The sequence below is a fragment of the Podarcis bocagei genome (genome assembly GCF_964188305.1).
Source record: "Podarcis bocagei genome assembly, chromosome: 1".
Classification (NCBI taxonomy): Eukaryota; Metazoa; Chordata; class Lepidosauria; order Squamata; family Lacertidae; genus Podarcis; species Podarcis bocagei.
In genome coordinates this window covers 138,664,721-138,687,589 of record NC_138125.1, presented here as the reverse complement: position 1 = coordinate 138,687,589, position 22,869 = coordinate 138,664,721, and the positions used below count along the sequence as shown (strand labels likewise).

The 22,869-nt window shown below is 41.3% G+C and overlaps 1 protein-coding gene across 5 annotated transcripts in view; it reads right to left on the bottom strand.

Annotated features, from left to right (window-relative positions):
* The window catches only part of FN1 (fibronectin 1), a 77,076-nt gene that overhangs the window by 31,835 nt on the left and 22,372 nt on the right, over positions 1-22,869 (bottom strand). For all 5 annotated transcript variants that reach the window (XM_081191187.1, XM_081191188.1, XM_081191189.1 and 2 more), the window contains exons 11-21: positions 17,452-17,580; positions 15,303-15,446; positions 11,660-11,781; positions 10,063-10,240; positions 8,521-8,697; positions 7,898-8,026; positions 7,693-7,782; positions 7,112-7,306; positions 6,451-6,723; positions 4,707-4,973; positions 919-1,013 (exon numbers count right to left, since the gene is read on the bottom strand). In XM_081191187.1, the coding sequence (XP_081047313.1) occupies positions 919-1,013; positions 4,707-4,973; positions 6,451-6,723; positions 7,112-7,306; positions 7,693-7,782; positions 7,898-8,026; positions 8,521-8,697; positions 10,063-10,240; positions 11,660-11,781; positions 15,303-15,446; positions 17,452-17,580 (1,799 nt within the window). The remainder of the gene's footprint in view (positions 1-918; positions 1,014-4,706; positions 4,974-6,450; positions 6,724-7,111; positions 7,307-7,692; positions 7,783-7,897; positions 8,027-8,520; positions 8,698-10,062; positions 10,241-11,659; positions 11,782-15,302; positions 15,447-17,451; positions 17,581-22,869) is intronic.

The following is a 22,869-nucleotide window of genomic DNA, read 5'->3' as shown; positions in this document are numbered from 1 at the left end:
ATATATGCATGGTGGAACCCGAGCTTTCTGAGAACTTCAGGATTTCATTTCAGAAAAGTAGATATCTAGTCCTCAGTATTGTAGAGAGCAGAGACTAAAGCAGGGAGGAAAAGGGAAAGAGTTCTGTGGCTCTAACAGCTTCTGGTTTCTCTGCTGACTTTCCATTCCTAGCATCTTGCCTCTGCTGCCCCTTCTCCCTTGGCTTCTTAACCACTCTATCAAAAAAACCCACAACAACTCTATCTGCAACCAAATGAAATACCAAGTTTGGAAATGTTTAATTATTTCTATTAAGCAATTTTATGCGCTGTAGAACTGTTCATTCTGGGCTCAGAGCTAAGAGCTTTCTTGAAACACAGCCTGGACTTTTTTGGCACAAGAACTACTAGAACTAAGAATGATTAACAACAAACATGAAATCTTATGCACGCTGGAGCAAGGTTCCCTTTTTGCACCAAGGCCACATTAGCAGGATAACATATGCTAGACAACATTTTCACAACTTCATTTCATCAGGATGCTGTGTGTGTGTGTGTGTGTGTGTGTGTGAGAGAGAGAGAGAGAGAGAGATTTCTTGTTAATTTTTGCTTCTTTGTTAGCTGCTTAGGATATTACATTCAAACCACTTTTAACTGTGGATTTTATAAGTTATAAACAAATGTTTGTAGCTGCTCCAGGAACCTTTGAACGAATGCCACCTCCTTTAACTTCTAATCTGTTACATCAGGCTTAAAACAAATGACGTTCAGCCAGTGTATCAATTGCTACTACAAGTTGTCAAATAGCCACGAGCCATTAGTTGTAATAAGCCCTTTTGAACCAGGGGTCTCTCCCAATGCTGAGGTAGATTGGTTTTCATGTCTGTTTAAGTGATACCTAAAGTACTGGTAGGGTGGGAATTTGTGGCTGTTTTCTTACCTTAAACCCAATTCTTGGAGCTGGTGTCCAGGTAATAACAATAGATGTTTCTGTCACTTCAGTGGTATAGTGAGGAACAGAGCCTGAGGGCTGTACTGTAAGATGAAATCACAAAAAGAGCTCCCATTTAAACAATATCACGACACTTAGAGATGCCAGCTTGCCATGAACTGTATTTTATATTTTGCCTCTTATTGTAAGAGTGTCACATACAACATCTGTTGCTGTAATATTTTTATTTGTAGTATGGAATTTCCTTGGACTAGTTTATTTATTTAATTTGTCAGTCGCTTATCTTGCCCAGTGCAACCCAAAGTGACTTACAACCAAGCAACTAGTCAAACCCCGCATAGATACTGTACATTGAAACCAAAAAGAAAGAGAAATACATTAAAAACATCACACCCTAAAAAGCTGCAGATAATTAAAGGCCAAAGCCCTGGTTACAGAGGAAAGGTTTTGGCTGGTGCCTCAAGAGATATAATGCTGGAGCCAGGTGGTGCTCCCTGGGAAGGACACCCCACCCCAGAAAAGGAGGGCCTGAGAATCTGAGCACAAGGTCAGAGCTGGTTCCTATGGGGAGAGGAGAGGCGGTCCTTGGACTATTGTGGTCCTGAGTTGTTTAAAGCTTTATAGGTCAAAAACCAGGACTTTGCGTTGGCCTCTGACACTGATTGGCAGCCAGTGCAGTTGGGCCAGGATTGGAGTTACAGTGGTACCTCGGATTGCAGATGCTTCAGGATACAGATGCTTCAGGTTACAGACTCTGCTAACCCAGAAATAGTACCCTGGGTTAAGATCTTTACCTCAGGATGAGAACAGAAATTGTGCGCCAGCAACGGGAGGCCGCATTAGCTAAGGTGGTACCTCACGTTAAAAACAGTTTCAGGTTAAGGACGGACCTCCAGAACAAATTAAGTTCTTAACCCGAGGTACCACTGTATATGCTTGAACCGTCCTGCCCGGTTAGCAACCAGGCCACTGAATTCTGCGCCAACTGGAGTCTTCAGAGGCAGTCCCAAAGTTTGCAGCAGGAGGCAGGCATTCTCACCAGGAAATTAGTCCTGTTATAAAGAGTAGTCTACAAACTCTGTGGGCCTAATTAAAGAGAGCTGGACTCTAGTCCTGTCAGCTGGAACCCAAATTCCTACAAAGATGGTCTTTAAGCATACTATGTGGGTAACCAGAGAGGCATAGGAGCATATTCCATGCCCAGCAGTTATCTCTCCATGAGAAGGAAAGAGGGTTTAGCATTCTCTCAGCTCTTCCACAGGTTCATGGTGCAGTCAAGTAATTTGAGACTCTGGGTTTGATGGTCTGGTGGTGGTGGTCTCTTTAGATAGGAATGTGTACAAAATGTGAGAAGCCAGGTCTGCTATGTTTGAGAGTTGTCCTCATTTTGCTGAATGAGGGCCCAGGACTTTTACCCCCATGGTCCTGATAGCAGCACAAGCTCTTTAGCAGGCTTCTCCAGAAGTCCTGAGATTCCTCCTCCTTGGCCTTCCTATCCCCACTTTGTTTTGCAACCATTATTACCATGCCTCCCACCACCTCCTTTCTTTCCCATGAGGAGGAGAGTTCTTGTGACAGCACAGGGAGGCAGCCATCCCAGAAGCTGAGTCCACCCAGCGCTCAGTAGGCCAGGCTCAACTCTTTAGTACCAGGATAAAGAGTTTGCATTTCATCCCAACTCTTGCCTGCCAAAGCAGATTTAGTCACTGCCATAGTAACCAGGCTACTCTCCTCAGGGTCATGGGCTAACCAAAGGAGATGGTTCATTCCAACAAAACACGTTTACGTGTATCAATGCATATGAATCCCAAACCGGCTCCTGGGTGCAAAGCTGGAAGCAGCCGGCATAAGGCCTGAGCACTGGGCATTACTTCTAGTTTGCAAAGTAGAGGGATCTCATTATTTACATCAGCTTCAAAGTGAGTTCAAAGTACTACCCAGCAGAGAAAACAACAGCGCATGGCTACCAAAACAACGGGTTCCCTTCCTCTGTAAACAAGTAAAATGTTGCCAATTTGGGATAAAAATCCCTAATTAACTGCCTCTGAAGGAATGTCTGCAAGACACACTGGCTGTTGTGTAGTAGCAACTTTAAGTATACACCCAAATGCACTTAATTAAATAGACTTAGTATGTGGCTCCAAAGTTAGGTCTGGTGAGCCAGATGAGCTAGTATAAAAATGTAGCCAGCTGCCCAGGAATCAAAAGCTATATTAAAAAGACACCTATATACCAAGTGTGTCCATCCCTTCCACACAGATGACAGGGTGACAACTTCTAAAATCTGTCGCTGGTTCCTTCTGGTGAAAGCTTCACACCACATCTGAGTCATAGCCTGCTATCACTTCCAGCAGTGCTAGACCAGAATGACTCTACTGGGGGGGGGGGACTGGAAGCAATATTAGAGTATTAATATGTAACTTAGATCCTGGTTATCAGGCACATTTAACTTGGAACAGATACAAGCCAGCAGACAGCTAATAAAAAACCAAGGCAGCAGTTTTAAGATCAGGACTTTTCTAAATCAAATATTCTAAAACTCTGAACCAAATATGGCTCTTTTGTACATGTACTATGTCATTGATCAACTCAGCTTTGGAATCAGCCTGAAGCTTTAGTCTCATCTCAAAACAAATTGCAGAGACACCACCTACAGGTGACCAGCAGAGTCTACTCAAGTCTACATAACTTGTGACCCACCAAAACGAATGCAGCCTACAAGTCACATATTGTGGCGTGCAAGTTGGCTCCAACAGTGCATCACCGCCACCCTGACCTTGCCACTACCCTGCCCCAGCCTCATAAGGTGATAAGCGATGCCTGCGTTGGGTGTGCTACTCTGACCCACCACACTAGCCGCTGCTGGAGAAACCTATACCCATGCTTTGTTTTTGCAATGCCATGAAGGCAACAAAATCAGGAGATTTACTGAGCCCCAGGTGAGCTGCTGTTGCATGGCCAATCTGCAATCATATTGCTGGATCACAAGTGGTTCTGATTGGCATTTTCAGTGAGGCAGAATTTCCCTTGAAGAAATACAGCAGGAATCATAGAACTGTAGCACTGGAATGACCCCAAGGCTCATCTAGTCAAACTCCCTGCAATCTCAGCTAAAGCATCCATGACAGATGGCCATCCAACCATTAGTTCTGTCTATCACAGTAGAGTCAGGCAATTCACATAATGATTCTTGCACTTCAAGATGGCTTTTGGATCTTGTGGTAGAAATCTGCATTTCATCACACAAGGTGGCAATATGTATCCAGCAAGGTTGATCTTGCTGAGCTGTGGTCATCAGATTACTACAGGCTATGATATGAAACCAAAGCTTAGAACTCTCTCTTCAACTAACAGGTAAGTAATCCCCAAAACGTGTTAGGCAGAAGCTATGCTCAAAATACCAAGGAACGAAAGGGACCCTGACCTACTCCTTTGCCTTTTGTACTGGCCACCTTAGCTACTGCTCTTAAGGAGGTTCCAGTGGAAGACTCACATAAAGGAGTAAAAAATGGGCGGCAATTTCCAATGCTAATGGAAGGTGATCTTGAAGTATTAGGGCACAGGGAGGAGCTGGCAGATTTATTATTATTATTATTATACTCCACTGATGACAGCAGGTATCTCAGCACACACAACTACAAACCTTACTACGTGTAACCTCACACAGTTCTATACTAATAAATTTTTCTTTCTTTTTTTTTTAAGACACAACCTCATCATAAGCCTGGGAAATATCAGGATAACTGAAACAATATCCAAAGCTGCTTCTTGCTTACAAGTTGTGAAGATTCCTGTTTCCGGGTTGCTTTGCTGGTCTCCTTTGATAGCCACTAGGGACACAGTATACTCAGAGGCAGGCTGCAGGTTCCTCAGCTGGTATCTGGTGACTGAGGGCCCCACGGTGAACTCTTTGGGTTGCCCTCCTGTTGTGAGGCTCACAGTAAGCCGGTATCCTGCAATGCGGCTACGAGGGGGCCTCCAGGTCAACAGCACAGTAGAGTCCGTCTCATTGACAAAACGCAGGTTAGTTGGGCCATCCAGTCCTAGAAGAGAAAGCCAAACAATCATTTTACATCTTCTTAGGAAGCCATTGTTCTTCCCTCCTCCCTGCCTAAACATATAGAGCAGGGCTTCACACCACAGTTGCTACTGCTACCACTAGTCAGTATTTATTTCATAACAGCGACCTCACATCTTATGCCAAAAGTTAAGATCAGAACAGATAAAAGAAAGTACTTCTTCACACGGTGGAACTTGCTCCCAGAGGAGGCAGTGATGGCCACCAATCTAGGTGGCTTTAAAAGAGGATTAGACAAATTCATGGTGGGTGGGGCTCTTGAGGACTGCTAGCCACGCTTTAGAATACCAGTTGCTGAGGACCACTGGATGGGATGGTGCTCTCCTGCTCCAATCCTGCTCCCTGCTTTCCCATAGGCATCTGGTTGGCCTCTGTAAGAACTGGATGCCATTGGCCTGATCCAGCAGTCTCTTCTTATGAACCACTGGAATCTGGGCTCTTATCCAAGTTGGCACCTGGATATTTAGAGGTATTTTAAAGGGGCGCAGGTACCTAATCTTCCTTCCTTGGGTTTGTTTCTTACATAAACACATACTGTGCCAACTATTGTACTGTTCCCTATATGCAGAATTTCTTTAGTTACAGCAATTAACAACCATGATCACAAAATCTACAGTTCTATCCCTTCATTGCATAGCAAAGAGGCAATACTTGTATGTTTCCAAAACTTTTAAAATAAATTGTGATTATATATATTTATTTGTTGTACAGATGAAAAGGAAAGATCCATAGATTTCAAAAGCAAGTATTCAATTGGTCTGAAGGACTAGTTATCTTGAAGGACTGGGGGGGGGGGTTATTCATTGGAAATCTTGCCTGTTCTCTTTTCCCATATATTTCAATTATAGCACAGGATTTATGTGAATGTTTTTCAAAATGTGGTTTAGATGAAGCAATTCTGGCCATGATCATAATGAATGGAAAGCACAGTTGCAAACACCTGTTACCAGCTCATGCCTATTAAGAATAGCTGTACTCAGCACTACTACATTTGGGATCTGGTCCATCACTGCCCTCAAAATACACAATTTTAAAACTGTATCACAATGACAGCACAGTAGATTGCTATTTTGCTTTACCCTGACAAGATCATGTGAACATTCTGCATTAAGACATGTTTTGAGTTTTACAAAGACAGTGGCTGTGACCAAGGATCCTTCACTAAAGGTTATGTGTGAGTGCCTATGTTATGTGCACAATATTTAATTCAACAGTCTCCACCACCAACTCATGGTCTCAAAAAAAAAGGAAGTTTGAAGTTCAGTTGGAAGGAACTCCTGAACCAGAAAAGCAGCTTTTGATAAAGAAATTCTCTTGCTGAACTATCCTGGCCACTAACGTCCACATTTCTAATTGTAAATAAATATTTGTGAAATATTGAGTTTTCTGGCAGGATGAAGTTGGAACAAATATATAAACATAGTTAAAGAAAATTTACTTACTGGTTGTTTGTTCTCCCGTCAGTGGCTCACTTTCTGTGCCTTGTCCGAGGGCATAGACCTTGAAAACATAGGTTGTTCCAGGCAGAAGCTCTGTGACCTCAGCAAACGAATACCTAGTAACGGGCAGCCTCTGACCATGTTCACCAGGGCGGTTAACTGGGATCACTTCTACGCGATAGCCGGTCACAGCACTTTCAGGGGGGGTCCACATGATGGTGACTTTGACATCTGTGACTTCCACAAACTGCAAATCCTTGGGTGAAGGAATCACACCTAGCCAGAAAGATGCACAAAGCACACCCCTTACTGAACTGCAAAGTGACCGCAATGACAAGGGGGGGGCTAACCTGGACCCCATATTACAACTGCCCTTTTCATGCTGCCACATTTTGAAAGTAGCTGCCAGGTGGGAATGGTTTAAATGTAACCAAAACTAAGTAAAAAGAATGCCCATTACATCCCACTACCATATCACAGAGGAATTGATGTTCCCTTTTCCAATGTCCCTCAAAAGTCCTTCCCATTGTGTCACTCAAGAAAACCAATCAGCTTCTGGTGGAGTTGGATGAATCCAGGAAGTCCAGTTTCTCTTTCACATTTGGAGGGTGATATAGCTTTGGAGGGACATAGGGAAGAGCAGTGGAAATATAGTAGGCATTACCTTCCTGTGGTGCTCCTGTGGTTGTCTTCTGGATGAAAATAGGAGAGCTCTCCTGATTCTCTTCCACAGCATAGATGCTAATATTGTATTGAACACCAGGCATCAAGTCACTGAGCGTCACCGAGGTAGCAGACTCTGGTAGGTTGAGTTCTGTACTGCTGCCTTCCACAGATGGAGTATAGACAATTCGGTACCCTAAGGTAGCCAGAAATGCATGGTTAGCCCATGGCACAGAAACAAAACCAAATGGGAGACATCTGCTCATCCCTATGTGGAATTAGCCACCGTTATTAATCAAGCCTTTATTTGATCCTGCACATTTCAGAAACTGAGGACTAGTGAGCCTGCATAAATTAAAATTTAGGAGGACTATAACATTATGAATCACAATACTTCAGAGCCCTCTGTTTTTATTAGCAGGATTGATAGTCACCTCCTGCATGCCTGAAATATATGCCGTACTTTTTGGTGTATAAAGAGTTTATTCCTCGGCTATATTGCCATGTGTTTGCCTCTCTTACAACTGAAGAAAAACAAAATGCACCAAAATTTAAAAACCAAGACAAGTAAATGAGCCAGACCTGTGATTGGAGCTTCTGGTCTGTTCCAGCTCACGACTATTGAAGTGTCATCAACCTTTTCCACATGGTGCTCAGGAGGAGCATCAGGTGCTGTTTAAGGAGAGAGAGAAATATGAAAGTCTAATGGCACAAAAAGGAAGCGACCAGCTTCAAAGGGAAAATATGGTGGCCTGGTGTCTTTCCTTGCCAAATATTGGCAACATACCTGTTGTCTGTGTGGTGGACAGAATTAAATCCTGCTCTCCCTCTTCTGAGACCTCATAGACCTTGACGATGTAATTGCGACCCGGAAGTAAGTTGGAGATACTAACTGAATTGACTGTGCTTGGTAGATCTTTAAAAAGAAGAAATGAAAAACAGGGGATGTTTGTTATGTGCAAACAAACAAACAAACAAACAAACAACCAGGATTCTAGTGCTACAATGCCATGCTTTGGTGTAAACCCCAGTGAATTCAGCAGGAATTCTTTTGAAGAAAACATGTATCAGATTGGACTGCACTGGGCACTTCTGAAAACTCCAGAAAACTGAAGTAAAACTCACTTGGCAAGAAATTAAGAGGTGTGATCTGCCTGAATGAAGCCTCCATACACAATTGTATGCAGTTTCAGAAAATTCTAAATAATTCATATATCTATAATTATGAGACTTATATTTTCAATAGCAGAACAAAAGTTAGGCAGCAATCCTTAACATAGCTGGGAGTTCAAAGGGACTTACTTTTGAGTAGACATGGCTATGAGGACAACCATACTAGATAAGCTTTATAGGCTGAAATGAAATTATCCCTATTTATGCCATCTGCGACTGATGCTCATCCAATCTTACCCAAGTACTTAGGCTTATCCCCATCCTCACTCAGTTGATATTCCACGTGGAATCCTGAGACCGTGTCTGAAGCAGAAACCCAGGAAACCACAAAACTATTGGCTGTAATTTCTGTGATGGATTCCGAGATAGAAACCACAGAAGGAAGTGCTGTTGTTTCTCCTACCACATGAGTACCTGCAAAGCAAAATTAATATATAAGCAATAGTTTCATGGAAGAAAAAACAGGAGAAATCAAGAGCTATTGCCTTACATAGGCTTTGATTTTATACAAAAGAATGTTTTAATACAGACTTTTAATACTTTTTTATTTTTGTTAATTGTGAGTTAAAACTGATAGCAAAAGGGCTGAACAATGGGGTGATTTGGGGGTATTTCTCCCCCCCCCCGAATGAAACCATGACATCAATAACCCCTTGCAACGTGGGGTGGGGTGTTCTTGGCTGGCTCCCTGACGGCAGAACACTCAAGACCTCTGGGTTGGTGTTGGGTGTTGTCGTTGTTAAAGCACAGCAGTAGATTATTTTTTTAATAAAAAAAAAGATTAAAGCTTCATTTATAAATCCTACATAGTTCTTTTAGCAAAAAACTGCAAAACCCCAGAGCTCTTGAGAAGTCCATAGGCAGCGTTCTAGGTAGCCTCACATTGTAAGGCCAACGGAAGACACAGACATGCACTCGAAAGGGCAGACCAAAGGGAAGCTATAGATTTTAAGATGTACAAGCAAATATGCATACCACTTGGCGACCTCTTACTTTAAGGTAAGAAAGACCAGGGAAACAAATACCCCCTGCACCCCTCCACATAAGAAGATATTACGGTGAAAAGTGAACCGCTTTGACTTCACCCACAAAAAAGTTCTGCGTTTGCTTGTTTGCAATTTGGCAGGTTTAATCCATTGTGGAGGAGCTTGTGTGCCTATGAATCTCATCCACTTTAGCAAAAAGTTGAAAACTTTACAGCCATTTTTAGATTCCACATCATAGTGAATGGCGAACACAGAGGTTTGTTTTATACGGAGGGCCTCAGAACCTGAAACAGATCAAAGTAGGGCTGGGCGCGCGTGCGCGCACACACACACACACACACACACACACACACGAGTGATATATCAGTATATCACAATGTTATTCCAGTGATATGTGTCACAATGTTGAAAACCAGATATCGCCCAGCCCTAGATCAAAGCAGAGAAAGCACAGAGTGACAGGGAAGCAGACTGGTATTTTTTTAAAAATGCACAGAAACAAGGTGAAATGTGAGGCTACTGGATACTGTTCTATGCCATTACTGTTGGTATAAGAAATATTATGGCCAACAATACTATAGAACAAAGGCTGGCCGTGTGCTAGCAACACAGCAACTATCAGAAGTTCTAATATATGCCTGTCACCTGTTTCAAGACTGAAATACATTAAAGTGAATACTACCAGCACTGCAAACCAAATTTCTTTATTATTATTATTTATTGAATTTGTATACCGCCCTGTACCTGGACGTTAGCATCTGTCTGTCTTGGGAGAGAATGAAATAATACTTACTTGAAATAGCTGTGGTGCTTGAGGTGGTAAATTCAAAACGGGTGACCTCTCTCTGGCCATAGTGCTGAACACTAATAAGCTGCCCCTCATAAACGATACCAGGTTTCAGGCCTGAGATAGTGTAAGAATTATAATAGCCTGGGATGGTGGCCTCTTTCCACTTCACTCTAGAATTTTTCTAAAGGAGCAAAACACAGGATATTAGGACAGGAATATGGCAACAGAAGAAGTCCGTGTGTTTCCTTCATTATGAGGAAGATTCTCATTTGCTTCCATTTCTAAATATCATCTGCATTTCCTTTATGGGACAATGATATGGAAGGAGCAGGTGCTGCTTAAAGGAATGCAGAACAAAAGCTTCTTTCAACACTTATCTCATGGACCAAGCCATATTTTGAAGAGCAAGTGGCACAGGTACCATTTTGAATGCATGGTTTGTGATATATCCACTGTAGTTCACACATGTCATGGGAGCTGGTCCAAAGACTTTGGTGAAAAGGAGGAATGTACCGTAAACCAACTAAACAAAAAACCAAACCAAACAGATCCTAATAGTTCATATATGGCTTATTCTTTTCCTCATGGTGCATATTCCGTCCCTAAATTGGCCAGAGAACAATGTACGCAAGGCTCCTGCAGTTTGTTTGTAGGAGAGGAAATTGCGTAGTTTTAGCTTGTGTGACAAGCAACACCTGCCGAAACTCTCTTCAGTCCAACTATTAAATGTGCAGGAGCACATGCCCTCTTCTTCATTTGGTCCCCAAACAGTCTTTAGCAATCTCTTTCATTAGAAGGCTGGATCTTTTGAGGTGCCTCTATGTAACCCCTTGGAGGCCTGACGTGCAACGCATCCATTAACTGCTGCATGTTTCCTATTGCAGCAGGAGTGAGGTGAAGCAAGGAACCACTAGACTTCCATCTGACCCCATGAAGCTGGTGGCTCTACCCCAGCTCCCCCGACTGAGCCACTCATTGCCAAATACATGATATTTGGGAAACTTTGCTTGTTTCCAAGACCTAATCCCTGCCTCCCTTGGCAGCTACTTTGACACCATTCTTTTCATCTCAAAAAAGGTTCCTTCTTCGCTATACAACCCAGACTAATTATGGGTCATTGGGTGGATGTGATGGCACAGTACCACTCAGCCAATCAGATTTAGCCGCATCTCTTGCTTTTGCTTGAAATGACGAACAGGAACATATTCCTGTAACTATGGCAATGACGTCACTGCAATGACGTTACTGACTTCTGCTTAGGAAGCATCAGCCCAGTGATCACAGCAATGGAAAAGGCTCCCCTGTCTACCATGAACATTTTCACCAGTGCCCACAGCCCTCCCCGCAAAATCCAGCTGCAAAATTGAGGATGGGTATTTTAACCCATCTCATCCTCTTGGTTTAGGCTAGGCCACTAACCTCGGCACACTTACAGAATATATAGATTGTTAAGTACTGAAATGAATTAAGCCTTAAGAGTAAAAATTACTTCTATTGTATTGCCATGGTAGATTGCAATAACAAATTTCCATCTGCTTGCAAGACTTCTAGATTCCTGGGACTAAGAAAAAGTTGTTCCACAAATGAAACATGTGCTTACTGGTTTCCATCGGATGATGTACTTGGAAATGTGAGAGGATTCAGGTGCAACCCACTGGACAGGATGAGAATCAGGATTAATTGGGACATCTGTGATAATAACTTGGACAGGGCCAGTAGAACCTAAAATATAATTTTTTCCATTAATTTACTTGCAGCTACATCTATGCATCTTTTTCAAGTAAATTTATTTTCATATTTCCCTCCTGTCTCCAATAATCATAACCCACCTACATTGTACAGTAATATAAGGATTGTGTTCAACTTTTTTTCCTTTTTGGCAAAACACAACACAATCTTCAAGAGTTACCGGATTTTTCCATGTATAACACGACCCCTATTTGGGGGGACTTAAATTTATGAAAATGAGGGAATATGACCCCCGTGTATAAGATGACCCCTGTTTTTTAACATTCTTTTGGAGTAAAAAAACCTATACATGGAAAAGTATGGTATTCTTATGGTGGGATTCACCAGGAAATGAAATGTGGAAGCAGGTAATATATACAAGTTTTTGTGATGTTGGCACATCACAAAAGGAGTGTGATATGGCTGCTGCATTACACATGCAAGGGCTTTCCAAATGTATTGCATTAATTTCCAAATCAACTCACACTCAGAACTTATTGGTTCCCCTTTTCCCTCTTTTATGCTCATAACAACCAGGTGAGGTAGGTCAGGCTGAGAGTTAGTGATCTGCCAGGTCACCCACGAGCATAAAAAGTTATTAAATTCACAGCCCCTGTTTTTCATTTTATTGATGCTCAACTCATTTTAACCTTCAGTTTGTTTGTTTTGTACCACCTGCATCAAATTTCCAGTTAAATGCTGATTCAGTACAGCTTCTGAATGAGTATATGGTGTTTAGTGAGAAAGACTTAAATCCCCACAGCACATCAGCAAGGAACTGTCTGGCTCTGTGGAACCCTCTGTTATTTTAGCAATTAAATTCTTCCTTTTAAAGAAGTTTCCCTTTGCAAACTTGTTTGGACAACTGTACAGCATACATACCTGTGGAAACTTTTAAAAGCTTCAATAAAAACAAGCCCCCTCCCATGCTGGGGCTAGCTTTGAAATGGTCTCAACTGCCAAAGAGATACTCAGGAACTCGGTTGTTTGATTTACCCCCACATTTTCCATCCATCGTGTATCTAAGAAGAGGCCTTGGCTACTATTCTGAGGGTACACATATTTCACATAACTCCTTGAGATGGGTTGTTGTAACAGTCGCACAAGAATACCGGGACTCAATTATAACTGCAAAAGCCAACCAGAGGAACCTGAGGACTTGTGTTTTCATTTCACATGCCTCAAGATATACTATTTCTCTCAACAGAATACTATCACTTTGGAGTAGTGACTCTCGTGCAGGCCACACTCCACCTCATGTTCTATGTCCTGAGTCTCACTGCTCAACCAGCCCCAAAATAAGTCTTGCTATTTTCAGGGGTGCTATCTCAGAATTGTTATCCTGAGGTAATAGAACACTGCCTACAGGAACAAGGAATCCCAGGGTGTTTCAGCCCTGAATGCATGCTGACCCTCCAGAGTCAACATTCTTGTTCCTCTGGTGAACTGTGAATCCCACAAAGTATACTTTGTCACAAAGAAGGCCTAATCTAAGAAAATCAGTCCTTAATTTTCCATCTACTACTGCCCCTCAAAGAATGTTAACTGGCAGCAGTCATGGGAAGAGTCAAATCCAGTTCTCCAGCTTCCTGTGGGAACCATCTTCCATGTGAACAGTTATAGGAATTGTTTTGTGCAACATTGTTAACTGCCTTGAACATGCCAATGGAAAAGCAGGATATTAACTCAACAAGTAGATAATCTTGAGTGGGGCCATGAAATTGGTCTGGGCTGCATCTCATTCAACATTTACTGTTCCCATCTCAGTACAAAACATACATATTTTGCAACAGGTGGAACATAGTGCATGCATGTTTAAATGTATGCCACTTTCTACTCCAAAATTCATAAAAATGGAACCCAGTTCTTTCCTGATTACTATTTACTTTCCCAAGAAAAGTTTGTGTTACTATGCCATTCTCAGCTGGTGCAAGTTATGTGTACTCAGTTATCTATACCAGAGAACAAAATGTACTTCCTTCTTCAACCTCTTGGACATTCCCTTGAATAAACAAATTAGAAGCTCCAACAAAATTATGGACTATTATCTCAGAAGAATGACTATAAACCATTCCAAAATTGTAATGGACGGAAGGAAGGAAGGCAAGGTGGAAAAAAGGTCCTTAATTTTCCATCTATTACTGCCCCTCAAAGAATGTTGAGCTGGGAATGTTTTTCCCCACAACACTGGAGTTCCACATTGCTTAAGGAAGGGAGCCATCCACTTAGTAGGCAACATCTTACCTTCCACTTCGAGCACATACTAGCTCTGGATGGTTTGGGTCAGCACATGATAAGCACATGATGAATGGATAACCCTGCCTTGCAGTGATAGGATTTAACTACCTTTTAGAACTTTCTGGCCATATAATCCTGCAGCCAAGTTCACTGACCCACAGCAAAGCAAGACAGCAAGACTGTCTAGGTCTCTCCCTAACAAAATACTGTATATTCATCACTGACTCAGCCTGGAACAGAGGTGTCTTTTGTTCCTTGATCTTCAATGGTGTAGGATAGGCAACTATGCTTGAGTTGCACACAAGTCTTCAGACAGAGCTCCAATCCAACCTCAAACCCTGTCTAATCCTATATCAGCAAAAAAATTGGGAAGTAAAAAGACACACTTCCCAAAGCAAGTCTTGCAATTCCAGGGCTATAATCCCAGAATCAATATGCGGAAGCAATAAACTCCTGCTTACTCACAAGTTATTTATTTTATGGGATAACTAGGCCACCACCTACCACTAGGCACTGTGATGCTCATCCATAAATTTAAAAGCTAGTAAAAACAAAGCTGCAAATGCGGTTTGAAAGCCCAAAGGTCAACTCAGCAGCCTCTCTTATCAATGTATGCGCATAAGGCTGAAGCTGAACAAACAAACTCGTATCAACCACATCTATGCAAAATTCCTGGAACTGGATGATCAGGACAGTTCAAACATTTTGTTCAGAGAGCTGGTCATGCCAGGTACTAAAAGCTATCATCCTTGCCACGAAGCTGTTAGAAGCAAAGAAGCAGCCCCACCAGGAGAAAAAAAAGTATCTAACAGTGAGCTTCAAAATCCATTAAAAAAAAATTCAGTCTGGACAGCTAAAAGAAGGAAAGGTGTGTGCAAGTAAAGAGTAACCATTGCCCTGAAAATCAATATGGTGAAGAGGCAGCTGGAAGGATGCTTAAATGATAATAATTTAAAAATCACAATGTGAATAGTATAGAGACCTAAATGTACAATTCAATGGAAATAACATTAAAGACATGCAAGTTTGATTCTTGTAATTCATGGGACACATGTTTTGGACCTGATTACTTTCTAACTTCTCTCTCTTACATTAAAAAATGTGATCAAAACCATAAAAGATAAGATTCTTAGGAAACAGGATTCTCTGCAAGAGAAAAGGGTCTTATGCAAAGTTCTGCTCACATGGAATCACTGAAAACAAGAAAACATGCTCAAAGGATACATACTGGATCCTTTAAAAAAAACCAACCGATTGTTCATCCCACAGCTTCTTACCTGTGTATGCGGTCAAAGGCTGGCAGTGCCACTCTCCAATGCCACGGCCATAACAGTAGCACTGATATCTGACACCATGAACGTGCTTCTCCCACGAATCCCCAATCTGGTAAAAGGTCTGGCTTTCAGAATCTTGGCACTGGTCTGGAAGCAGAAAACCAAGTGGGGAATGTGTGGTTATTTCACAGAAATTTCAAGTGTGGGGTTCTTCAGGCTTACAGACTCGACACTCCTGTTTCCACATTTCCATATGACCCTTTGAAATTCCCATATTCCGCCCCCAACTTGCCTGTGCTCTTCACAAGAAGTGGGGTTTCAAAGTGGGCCCAGCTGGGGCTTCCCCATCTGTTGCAAATAGCATAGCCTTGGCATGTCTTTTAGAGGGGCAACCCATCAGGATCCATTTCTCACTTGAGTCACTGGCCCAGGGTTGGAACCTTATCACCAGCAGGTTCCTGTGCCTGAATGGAATGAATTCCATTCAAAACCTTGCTCCTTCCCACCTATTAAGGGAAAGTCACATGCCCAAGGCCAGATAGAAAGACTACAGCAGAGAACCCTTCAACACAACTATCACACAAGTTACCATTATTAATTCTATCATGCAGACTGAAAACTAAAGCTGAGAGGAAAGGATTTAGTCAAGGAGTCTGTGGCTTTCTGATGTAATGTCTGATAAGTAGGACACATGTGCCATAAATAATTGTGTAGAAGGGAATCATTTCGGTGGGAGCAGATTTACTCTTATTTCTCTAGGATTCTATTATGAAAATGTGAAAACAGCAAATAGTGCTTTTGGGGTACGTGACAAATATACATCCCATTTGTATCTCCACCAATGGCCAAAATTTGCTTTCTTTTAAATTCAGTTCTGCTTCTGCTGATAACATGAAATAGCAAAATTTCAATGTATTTTAGGGGTGTAGAATCATGCCATTTCAATATTTAGATCTTTGTATTCTCTTATTCACTGTCCCTGTAATTCTAAACTATACTATTAGGAGCAGAGTTTTAAGTGGAAAGTAGATTCTGAAATTCCAGAATACTTAAATGAGCCTTAATCATGTTGCTTCACATTTATCTTAGTGCATTGCAGATGGGAACTTTATTAATAAGTTTTACTAGGTGCTAACTGCAGCAATTTCCCCCCAAAAAATGCATGGCAAAGATGGAAACAGCCCATTTTACAGAACTTTCTAACTCATTTTCAAACAAAACTCCCTTTCCCCCAAGCAGCCATTTGCAACAGCCTCACATTTACTAAGCTGCAGAATGTGGTTCAGTAAACCTGCACAGATCTATTTTAAATGAAGAAGAACTTAACCACTAGGACTTTATAAATGCTTGCCAGGAAAAACATTAAAGCTCCCCAGGGATTAAATAACCAGCTATCAAACACCCAGGCCTAAACATGCAAACAAAATTAGGAATGTTTCTTTGGTGAGAAAACAGCCATGTGTTCATTCTTAGAAATAGTCTTAGCTATGACCAGGTTCAAGAGTGCTGTTCACACAATTCAAATCTTCATTAGTCCTAGCAGAGTACAGTCAGCCAAGTAAAACAGGCTTAGCCTCAGGTAAGATAATATTTGCTAGAACTGCCTTTGAAGCTTTTGGTTCAAGAGACTAGAAAAACTTCATGGTGAAAATTTCAAACTGTGTTCCCATATGAGGAGAGGCTATGCTATTTTGGGGCTTTCTAGTTTGGAGAAAGGTGAGTAAGAGGGTGGATCGGGTCAAAGAGAAACCAAAGTCATCTCAAAACGCTCATGGGAGTAGTTTTAAAAATTATTCCAATTTGCATCTTTGGAAATTAAATGCTATGGCCCCAATTCATGGGCAAGCAGGGAGATTTGCGTATACTACAGGCTTATAAGCAACCTACATTCAAATGCTGTGAAGAGGTGGTATATACTAGTTACATTAGCAAAGTTTTAGGTAGGCAGTATTTGGTAACAGATTTTTGTAATAGTTTTACAGAGAATGCAGCCTTTAAAAGATGGCATGATCTGACTTTTAACATCAAACATAGCTTCACTCATTTATTATAATACCTGCTATCAAACTGGGGTTTGGCAAAAGCCTTACTGTTCCTTCCCCCTCTCTCTGGCTCTCGATATTTCAGGAAGTTCAGCTGAGAATGGACTTACCCACAGGATCACATTTCCATCTTCCCCGACCTTGACCAAAGCATGTACAGTTCAACATGTGTCCTTCCTCATGGCGTTTGTGGAAGGTCTGGTTTACATCATAGGTGACCCCATCAACTATACACTGGTCTGTTTTAAGATACAAGTACAATATTTGTGCTATTGATTACTTTGAACAAATACAGGTTACTGAGCTCTCACCCGATTAATGGTGCTCTATTGTGAAACAAGTTGCACAAGTTTTTCCAAAGCACAGCAAAGTCACCTACAGAGAATTAACCAATATCCACATAAATACAGAAAACTATAGGTTTACACAATCAGGTTAAAATACTCCCTGATCCACAAGCTTGCATTTTTTCTTGGCACTGAGCTTCTGATGCGAGAAATAAAATCTAGACAATATGCAATTTCTATAAAGGGTTCATTCTCTAAAACCCCTTAATCAAATCTCTGACCACTATATCTCTGACCACTATCCTGCTGTTTCTTCTACAAGGCTATTAAACATCAGGCAGCAAAGTACTACTACTAAATATAACGAGTATTATATTTGGGACCAATGTGCTTTCTCTCTTGCTTCAATCCTTAGTCTTTGTTTAAAAACCAAGCCGGCTAAAGAGAAGAAATAGAAACAACTGCAATTTGGAAGTGGAAGGAAAGAATATACAGAACCCAGTGGAGATTAGAAATTGTTTCCAGAGGTATTTTAAACAACTATATACACAAGGATCACAGAAAGAAATTGATATAGATTGATTCTTGAAAATAAATGGACTACAAAAAATCTCTCAAGAAAACAAGCTAATGCTGAATTATAAAATAACTGAACAGGCGGTAGAAGGTGCCATCCAGAATATGCAATTGGGTAAATCTCCAGGGCCAGACGGTTTAACTTCAAGATACTATAGATCCTTGAAAAATTGGATAATACAACCACTAAAGGAAGTTTGTAATGAAATTTTGGAAGGGAAAAAAGCACCAGAGTCGTGGAAAGAAGCTTACATTACACTTATACCGAAAACTGAGTCTGAGAAGACACAGCTTAAGAATTACCGCCCCATATCTCTGCTTAATGTGGATTATAAAAATTTTGCAGATATTTTGGCTAAAAGATTTTTAAAAAGTACTAGTGGAAGAGATACATAAAGATCAAGCAGGCTTTCTCCCGGGCAGACACTTGTCTGATAATACAAGAAATATAATTAATATTTTAGAAAAATCACAAGTGAACATTAATACTAAGGCAGTTTTGATATTTGTGGACGCGGAGAAAGCTTTTGACAATATTTCCTGGAGTTTTATGAAGAAGAACCTACAGGGGATGGGGGTTGGTCAAGGTTTTGGAAATGGTATAAGTGCAATATATTCTGAAGAAAAGGCCAAACTAATTGTTAACAATGTGGTGACGGAAGAATTTAAGATAGAGAAAGGGACACGACAAGGTTGCCCAATTTCCCCATTGCTTTTTATATCGGTCCTGGAGGTCCTCTTAAATATGATTAGAAGGGACCAATTGGTTAAGGGTATACAAGTCGGAGCCAAACAGTACAAATTGAAAGCATTTGCAGATGACTTAGTATTGACATTACAGGAACCAGAATCTAGTACTAAAAGAGTATTGGAACTGATTCAAGAATTTGGTCAGGTCGCAGGATTTAAGCTGAATAAGTCAAAAACCAAGGTTTTAGAGAAAAATCTAACAGTGATTGAGAGAGAGGGGTTTCAGAAGGAGACAGGTTTAACATTGGTTAAGAAAGTGAAATACCTGGGGGTTAATATGACAGCTAAGAATGTGAATTTATTTAAAGATAACTATGAAAAATGCTGGACGGAAGTGAAAAAAGATTTAGAAATATGGTCAAATTTGAAGCTTTCATTGCTAGGCCATATCGCTGCAATAAAAATGAATGTATTGCCAAGAATGTTGTTTTTGTTTCAAACATTGCAAATTTTGGACAAAATGGACTGTTTCAAGAAGTGGCAGAGAGATATCTCTAGATTTGTCTGGCAGGGCAAGAAGCCCCGTATAAAATTTAAGATATTAACAGATGCTAAAGAAAGAGGTGGATTTGCCCTGCCAGACCTTAAACTTTACTATGAATCAGCCGCATTCTGCTGGCTGAGAGAATGGCTGCTTCTTGAAAACACAGACATTTTGGATCTAGAAGGTTTCAACAATGTATTTGGGTGGCATGCATATTTGTGGTATGATAAGGTTAAAGCACATAAAGCATTTAAAAACCACATTGTCAGGAAAGCATTGTTTAATGTCTGGACAAGATATAAGGATCTACTTGAAAATAAAACCCCAAGGTGGTTGTCACCGATGGAAGCGAAGGCTCAGAAAAAGCTCAATATGGAGGCCAAATGGCCAAAATATTGGGAAATTCTGGAACAAGAGGGAGACAAATTGAAATTGCAGAGCTTTGAAAAACTAAAAAACAAAGTGCGAGATTGGCTTCATTATTATCAAATAATGGAGGCATACAATTTGGATAAGAAAATTGGTTTCCAGGTGGAAAAATCAAAATTGGAAACAGAACTGTTAGATCCCAAAACTAAGACTCTGTCAAAGATGTATAACTTGCTGTTGAAATGGAATACTCAGGATGAAACGGTGAAATCTGCTATGATTAAATGGGCACAAGATGTTGGACATAACATTATGATGGCTGACTGGGAACGGTTATGGACCACAGGTATGAAATTCACGGCATGTAATGCCTTAAGAGAGAATATTATGAAAATGATATACAGGTGGTACATGACACCAGTCAAGCTTGCAAAAATCTATCATTTGCCCGATAATAAATGTTGGAAATGTAAAGAAACTGAAGGTACATTCTTTCACCTTTGGTGGACATGCCCAAGGATTAAGGCTTTCTGGGAGATGATCTATAATGAAATGAAAAAGGTATTTAAATATACCTTTCGGAAGAAACCAGAGGCCTTTCTCCTGGGCATGGTTGGCCAATCGGTGCCAAAGAAGGATAGAACTTTCTTTATGTATGCTACAACAGCAGCAAGAATACTTATTGCAAAGTACTGTATTGGAAGACACAAGATCTACCCACCCTGGAAGAATGGCAGATGAAGGTGATGGACTATATGGAACTGGCGGAAATGACTGGAAGAATCCGAGACCAGGGAGAAGAGTCGGTGGAAGAAGATTGGAAGAAATTTAAAGACTATTTACAGAAATACTGCAAAATTAATGAATGTTAGAATGATGTCGGAATGAAGTTAAGTGGTTTTAGCAGCAATGTTACAAAGGAGTATGTAAAAATGGATTGTTAACAGGTGAGAATCTAAAGTTATAATATATTAAGATAAAGGATTAAGATAAAAGCAAAGAGGGAAAGGATTTGCTGAATTAACTAACTGAACCGGAATACAAAAAAGGGAGGTGTGAGGAGGTCAGGGAAACAAGTAAATGAAAGACAAGACATGGAAAGATTGATTTGTATTTAACTGTTTTTATTTTTCTGTATTTTGTACTTTCTTTTTTCTTTTTTTCTTTTTCTTATTTTTGTAACCTTTTCTGAAACTTTAATAAATATCATTTAAAAAAGAAATAGAAACAACTGCAAATCCAGACTATGGCCTTGCACATACCCATACAGACCTTTGACCTGAATATTAAAGAAAAGCTAGTTTTATGGGTGCAAAATAGCTGTATGCATCACTTGCATCCTCACCAGCCTTATAATCTCCTTCATGCATACTGTAATAGAACCCTGTTTCATTCGATTGACTGAAATGTTAACAGCTGACACCCTAATGCAGAGCTGTGAATCGACCGTATTTCATCTTTAGAGGAAAGTGATTCAGGCATTTAAACCCTACCCAGCGATGCTGCACAGCTTCCCTGCCCTCAACATCCAAGTGCTGAGAATGGACAAAAGGGAAAGACACTCACAATATCACCGAAGGTCAACTCGTGTGGAAGTCCATGCAGAGGATTCCCCCTGCATGTGTGGACTGAGGAAGTGGTGCAACAAATGGGCTGCAGGCAGTGGCACCCCCCTACAGCCCCTTTTCCTCACGGAGCCAGTTGCATGTGGAGGGGCTTCTGTTCACCCAACGCTCTTGTTGGTGTGTATGTGTGTTTTAACATTGGTTCTTTCATGCTATAATTACTCTCAGTATCAGTCTTAGGCCTGGGTGATATATCAATATATCACCCAGGACTGGTATGAGGGGCAGACCCCAATAATGGTTTAACTCAGTGAAACCGCCCCACTCCTGAGTCCCTCCAGGGCCCAGTATGCTGAGGGAGAAAGAGCTGCAGCTGAGCAATAGAAGCAGATATCCTGCTGAGTAAAACCACCATCACAGTCTGCCCCTCATGCCAGCGCAGAGGGAGAAGCAAGCTGTATCGCTGGGCTCCCTCCATCTTTGGGCAAGTGTGTGTGTGTGTGTGTGTGTGTGTGTGTGAGAGAGAGAGAGAGAGAGAGAGAGAGAGAGAGAGAGAGAGAGAGATGCCTCTTTCTCCTGAGAGAAGGAGGTTGCTTGCCCACCAACCCGCCCATGCTAGTAAAGGCAGAAGAAGTCCTGCAATCGGAGTCTCTCAGGCTCTATCACAGGATGGGCTCGCTCAGCTGTGGGGCAGGAGCCCTCCTACCCCCCCAGCTGAGTGGACCTGGTTCAGCTGCTTTGGCCCCGACCAGCAAAGCACTGGGGACAAGGCATCTTTTTTCAACATCACGGTATATCGCCCAAGCATGATGTTTGGCTGGTGATACACCCCAGTGTTGAAAACTTAATATCGCCCAGCCCTGTTCCCAATTTCTTTACAAAGGTTTGAGGGGGGATACTGAATTTCATAAAAAGACTGAAAAGCCAACACAATTCAAAATCTTAAAATGTATTTTGCTTTCCTTCCAACACCAATCCCTCAGGTGTACAGAGAATAACAACTGGATCGCCTAGTGGCAATAAAAATCAGCTTTAATTCTGAATCACCACTTCAGTGGAGAGTACAGTAGTGACACAGCAGGGCGAGCTCAACTAGAGATCACTCTAAGCCTACCTACACTTTGGGCAACACTAACACAGGGAACTGGGAAGTTACGGAGCTACATAACGTGCCAAAGAAAAATCAGGAACAGACTGTCCCCTATAAATTATATTCCATTTCAGCAGCAGCTGGAAGTCTTCTCTCCACCCTGTTTCTTCTAAACAGTAATCCACTGGTGTGAGGCAAATGCAAGATGATGAAATGTCTGCACTCTCACCTTCTTTTATTTTTCTTTCATGCTGTCTAAGCACTTCTCTATCCATAGACTCAGGAACTTTCAGTAGAATTTCCTACCCAGTTTTCCTGTAGATTAGTGATTCCTCCTCATCCAAGGAAGATATCACTGAAGAAGGGGCTCCACACTTGTCCTTCAGCACATCTGTACCAACCAAACT